Genomic DNA, 5,795 nt, shown 5'->3' on the forward strand with positions numbered 1-5,795 from the left:
ATATACCACTCTATATTCAATTCACTTGTTTTAAAATATCAATTATAGTGATAAAATTCAATTTTAGTCACCATAAAACTAAACACAATTCAATAATATTCATATATTGTTTTTTCATGTTGACAATAAACAAAGATTATCTAGAATCTCATGTTAGGAATCTTGATAGAGAGCTCATGGTAGTGAGAAATGAATAGAACTAAATTAAGAAATCATATTGAAATGAGTAAAGTCATTACAAAGTGGTTCCATCATGCCTTTATACAAGGTAACTACTTCTAGTAACTAACCAACTATCTATATCTCTAATAACTCCCATAACCTAGAAAGTTAGCTTGGATGAACACTACAAAGACATATAAAAACTTATCCACCATACACAGCATAAGCAAGCATATCAAAGTCATGAAACTAATATCAACAAAGATGCATATAAACAAATAGTTGGTGTGCATAGTACTTAACATGATTGAAAATACATGATGTAAAAATACTATTACCAATTCCAAACATACAAAGCAAGAGAACAATCCAATGTATGTATATGAAATGAAATAAAACAGTTAAATCAAAAGAGTGAAACTAGTTAATTCACAAAACACAATCAAAACAAAGCAATGATTTTTATGAACTACGTTCAGGGAAAGAAATGGGTTCCTTGAAAGATGAGGATGGGTCAGAATCAGATTCAGATTGTTGAACCTCATTTTGATGCTGCTGCTGCTGATTATACTGATCAGCTTTAGCTTTTTCCAGATAAGGCTTGAAACCAATTCGAAGACTCAAGTAACCAAACGCTACTGCTCCTAACACAACTATCCCTGACCTAATCGCGTTCATCTTCATATCCGATCTCGGAATTCGAGCCATACCCTCTTCAATTCAACAACAAAAACTCAAACTTTTCTCTCTCAGACTCAAATTAAACGGTATGTGCGTGTATGTAAATGGATTATTATTGCAATTTTGTACTAGTATAGTGCTAGGAACGGCAAAAAAATAAAATAACCGAACGACATCGTTTTGAGCATTTTCGAAATTGAAACACGTGGACATGACTCATACAAATAGCGAAACTAAAATAAAATTGGAAAAGAGAGAAACTTTCTCACTGTTGCTGAGTTTCTGAGCTTAGTACCTTTCTGGGCTTCTGTCTGGTAAGACTTTTACTTTGTTTGTTCATTTTATCCACTTCAATTCACTGAAAAGTTTGAGTCTTTATATGAATTTGTTATGAAAATTGGTATAAGAGATGGGGGGTTTTGTGTTTCTAAGATATTGAATTCATGTTTGGGTTATGAATAGGGTTTGGTCATGTTAATGAAACATGTGATCATGAATTCTCAGTTACCCTTGTTGTGTTGTGCAAACAATTGTATGCTACTGGCTTCTTCACGTGTTTTCAGAAGACAGCGGTTCTTGATAAGATCTTTTGGAGGTAGCATTGATCATTGCAGGAATTCTGGTTCTGGAAAAATGCAGTCTGTTGATGTGGATGACATTATTAGAGCAATTACTCCTGACCTAGATCAAAGTAGACATAAAGGCCAGGCAGGTATATAAATCTTGCAAATTCATGTCATCATTTTTTTTATAAGTGGTGACGATGTTGATGAAATGATACCAAAGGAAAAATTCAGCGTATGTTTCTTTCTTACATTCCATGTGTGCTAGTCTTTTTCAATAGGCAAATGTTAGTTGTAACTGTATTATGTTAGTAGCTAGGGTTTTAAATAAGTTTCTGCAACCGCAATTTGGGCAGCGAAAAATGGTTTTTGGGTTTGCTGAAACTGCAATGCAGCCATGGTTAAGGCTGCATTTGACCGTGATTTCCTGCAATATCAAGGATTGTACTGCAACCGTTACTACAACAGCTATTTAAAACCCTGTTAGTAGTCTATGTTTGAACCCCGAACCTCCTACTGTCACAGCTCAACCACTTGAACTACGCCTTGGGACATGTGTTAACATATTTACTTTTACGTCTAGGTTTAGTTAGGTTTTTTCATCCCTTGCCTTTTTGTTTTCTAAACATTTTGTTGTGAGAAAAAGTTTTTTTATTATTGCAAATATGCCTAGCATATCATGTTTTTGTATTGGATTTTTTTCCTAATTCATTTGATTGGGCAATTGGAGCCCTTCCAAGGCTGCGGTGAGTTGTGTTTTTGGAGAAAATTAAGAAAGTAGTATATTGTCAATCATGTCTCAAGGGCTAACTTTGTAGTATTACTTATATGTATGTTTGTGTCTGTCTGGATAGAGAATAAGAAGTATCTTATTTATTTTTTGAATTCTGTATCAAATCAGGGAACATAGCTGTTATTGGAGGGTGCCGCGAATATACAGGCGCCCCTTACTTTGCTGCTATTTCAGCCTTAAAAATTGTTAGTATCTGTACTTTATCTTTTTACTCATTTTCATAGTTTCTGTATCTATTCTTCTAATCTGTCATACTATTAATTTTTCTGTTCATGCAGGGTGCAGATTTGTCCCATGTTTTCTGTACAAAAGATGCTTCTCCTGTCATTAAAAGCTACAGTCCTGAGTTGATTGTTCACCCTGTTTTGGAAGAATCGTATAATGTCAGGTACGACTTCGATGCAATCTACATCTTTCTAACTGCATATTTCAAAAAATACCTGGTGAATGTTGTTTTTACCGAGAGACTAATTTCAGGGACGAGGACAAGAAAATCATATCAAACAAGGTTCTTGCTGAAGTTGACAAATGGTTAGAAAGATTTGACTGTCTAGTCATTGGTCCAGGCCTAGGAAGAGACCCGTTTCTTCTTGTATGTTCTCTCATAAGCTTTGCTTGAATCACTCGATTCCAGTTTCATTATACACTTGGAAATAGCTTACTTATCTTTAGCTTCTTATGTTACGTTACAAGAGTTCATTTTTCCATTTACCTGTTGCGAGTGTCCTTCATCATTACTCCTAACGTGTGTACAATGTTATCAGGACTGTGTGAGTGAAATCATACGACATGCAAGACAGTCAAACATCCCAATTGTGATAGATGGGGTATGTATGTTTAGGTTTGACACAACCTTAACATGTGCCTGTTGCTTACTGTTTCAGCATATTTCAGGATGGACTTTTTCTTGTAACAAATCATCTTGAACTTGTTAGTGGCTATGCCTTAGCTGTTCTAACCCCAAATGTCAATGAATATAAGCGGCTTGTACAGAAAGTACTGAATTCTGAAGTAAACGACGATGCTACTCAGCAAGTGCTGTCTCTTGCCAAACAGTAAGTTCCCCATTTTAGGCCACTGGTTCTTATGTTAGAATGTTTTACAGTCAACTGATCCTTTTCTATTTCTTGTTTGCTATTTCTGAGATATGTTTCTGTTTAGGATTGCCGGTTTCTTACTGTTGTGGATTGCCTTTTGCAGAATTGGTGGTGTTACTATCCTAAAAAAAGGAAAATCCGATCTAATAAGCGATGGCGACACAGGTAGATAGATCTTCAACAAATATAGATCTTAGTTTTCCTTCCTGTCTTGTTGAGAATCTACTTTGAATAGCTTTAGATGAAAAACAGTTACAATAGATGAGAGAGAATGTTAACGGGAGAGTTTTTTATATTTATAACCATATGAGCAATTATGTCAAGAAAAAAGAAAAGAACAATTGTTTCTTCTTTTACATAAAATCTTAGTCTATGGAAGACACAAAAATGCTCGATGAAGCATGACATAAAACTAGTAATGGAAAATATATTATGGTATCGACTGTTTTAAGGAAAACTATCAATGAAGCATGACAACAATGCACATGCACGAGGCTTATGGGGTATATACATCAAAGTGATTCATAGATGTTTGAAAACCATTTAATAGTGGCTCTAAATTGTGCAGTCAAATCTGTAAGCGTCTACGGTTCTCCTAGGCGCTGTGGTGGCCAAGGTGATATTCTTTCTGGAAGGCAAGTAATTTTTCTTAGATGATATTTGTTTTTAAACACGGATTATGTGAGTTTGATCCTTAGATGAAACAATTGTTTACCGAACTTTATTTACCTTCCGGCCGATCTCTGGATTAAATGTCAGTTATACATTTTTGATACAGTGTTGCTGTCTTTTTATCATGGGCACGCCAATATATTAAAGCTTCCGGTCAAGATTCGAATCTCAGGTTATAATGTTTTATATTTTGCTTAGTTTTGTTGTATCATCTTTGATATTAATTATATCCTTAATAATTATATTTTGTGCTAGTCTTAAAAATCCAGCTGTGTTAGGATCTATTGCTGGCTCTGCTATAATGAGAAAAGCAGCTTCCATTGCTTTCTCAAATAAGAAAAGATCAACTGTCACCGGTGACATCATTGAAAGCTTGGGGAAAAGGTAATTTGTTATTGAAAATTTAAAAACATTTGTATGATTATGACTTATGACCAAGTTGAGTTACAAATAAGTTTGTATTTTGTTTCTTTCAGTTTGGAAGATATTTGTCCAGCCGGTTCAAGCTGTTTGTGACCTCCAAATACTTGTATAAAACGTGTCGAGTTACCAGTATGATTTATTTACCTTAAGAATTTGTTCTATTTAATAAAGGCAGTCTTGCTGTTTGTGACATTCATTCACTGAAGTTTGTTTGTACAATGTTGATGTTTGTTTGGTCATTACATGTGAATGCCTTGAATTTTTGAATGATGGCCAATTTAGGAAGACAATAAAAACTGTGGCAGGTGCTCTCATAAGACTTTTTTTTAACAGGAATCACGTTTGATTCACCTTAAAATGTTTAAGTTATTTCAACTTGTCAAATGTTCTTGCACCATGTTAGGGCACATAGACTACAAGTGTGTATGGTACAAGCACCCAAAACTAACTAGTTCTTTGTAATGCATTGAGACCTCTCAACAATGATATATAGTGAGGTATTGACGTTTGTTGAAGATGGAAAAGGATCTGAGGCGGCCTTGTTATGTGACAACCCCAATTGAAATATAATATGTTCATGCGAGTAGCTGCTGTGCGTAAATTATCTAGATGAAACATCAATTAAGTGATTATGAAGTTAATCTCGGTGTTGTTTCAATAAAATGCGACAACACTAGTGGCATAAGCTTCACGGAAAATCTGGTATTTCATTCTCCGACTAAATACATTGAGGTTAGACATTATTTCACAAGAGATCATGTTGAAAAAGGGGATTGCGTAATTGATCAACCTGCGAATATTTTTATTAAATTTTCTCCTAAAGATTTTTTTTCTTCGTAAAAGTGGAATTAGAAATGTTAAATCAATCATGCATGAATTAGTATATGTTAAATGCCTCTTTTCTTTCTTCTTCTTTTTCTTCCTTTTCTTTATGTGGTATACATGATTTATATGTTTGTTTTGTGTTGTTTTTCGTCTTTTTGATTATGTCAAATGGTGGAGATGTATTCTATTAGGTGGGTATAAGGTATACTATTTGTCAATGGGAGTTTAACCATTGCAATCCTTTATCTTTGTTTCTTTGTTTGTCCACCTCTTGAGAGATAAGTTATCATCATCAAAAAGGAGGAGAATGTGAATCTATGTGCTTTCATGTACAGTTATCTCCAAATAATTTTAATGGCAGATGATCTTTGTGGTTTTGATGCTAATCACATCTAATGTTAAGAGGTGTTCAGTGGAGTCCTTGAGAATCCCTGATTAAGTAACCTCTTATGATGGTGTTTATCAAAGAAGTCATATCAAGTCTGAAGGTGAGAAAGACACAAGAAGAGGGTTGAATTGTGTTGGTTTTTCTTTAACTTTTTTAGCTTCTGTTTCTGATTGATCTTAATCAGAGTCTGA

The 5,795-nt window shown here is 34.3% G+C and overlaps 2 protein-coding genes across 6 annotated transcripts; one reads left to right on the top strand and one right to left on the bottom strand.

Annotated features, from left to right (window-relative positions):
- Window positions 1-412: 412 nt before the first annotated feature.
- On the bottom strand, window positions 413-870 carry LOC127078478 (uncharacterized). The gene has a single exon (XM_051018937.1). The coding sequence runs from the start codon at window positions 868-870 to the stop codon at window positions 625-627; it is 246 nt and encodes an 81-aa protein (XP_050874894.1). The 3' UTR covers window positions 413-624.
- Window positions 770-4,587, top strand: LOC127078455 (ATP-dependent (S)-NAD(P)H-hydrate dehydratase). Of its 5 annotated transcripts, none has more exons than XM_051018929.1 (12): window positions 770-929; window positions 1,407-1,555; window positions 2,308-2,384; window positions 2,478-2,587; window positions 2,677-2,791; window positions 2,964-3,026; window positions 3,094-3,254; window positions 3,400-3,461; window positions 3,865-3,931; window positions 4,075-4,140; window positions 4,224-4,352; window positions 4,445-4,587. In XM_051018929.1, exons 2-12 carry the CDS (start codon window positions 1,477-1,479, stop codon window positions 4,482-4,484), a joined length of 969 nt encoding a protein of 322 aa, XP_050874886.1. In that variant the 5' UTR covers window positions 770-929; window positions 1,407-1,476; the 3' UTR covers window positions 4,485-4,587. The 5 variants fall into 5 exon arrangements, with proteins under 5 accessions (XP_050874886.1, XP_050874881.1, XP_050874883.1 ...); XM_051018924.1 differs by having other exon boundaries at window positions 782-929; window positions 1,348-1,555; XM_051018926.1 differs by lacking the exon at window positions 770-929 and adding an exon at window positions 1,008-1,157.
- Window positions 4,588-5,795: the final 1,208 nt, after the last annotated feature.

This window comes from Lathyrus oleraceus, chromosome 1 (genome assembly GCF_024323335.1).
Source record: "Lathyrus oleraceus cultivar Zhongwan6 chromosome 1, CAAS_Psat_ZW6_1.0, whole genome shotgun sequence".
NCBI lineage: Eukaryota > Viridiplantae > Streptophyta > Magnoliopsida > Fabales > Fabaceae > Lathyrus > Lathyrus oleraceus.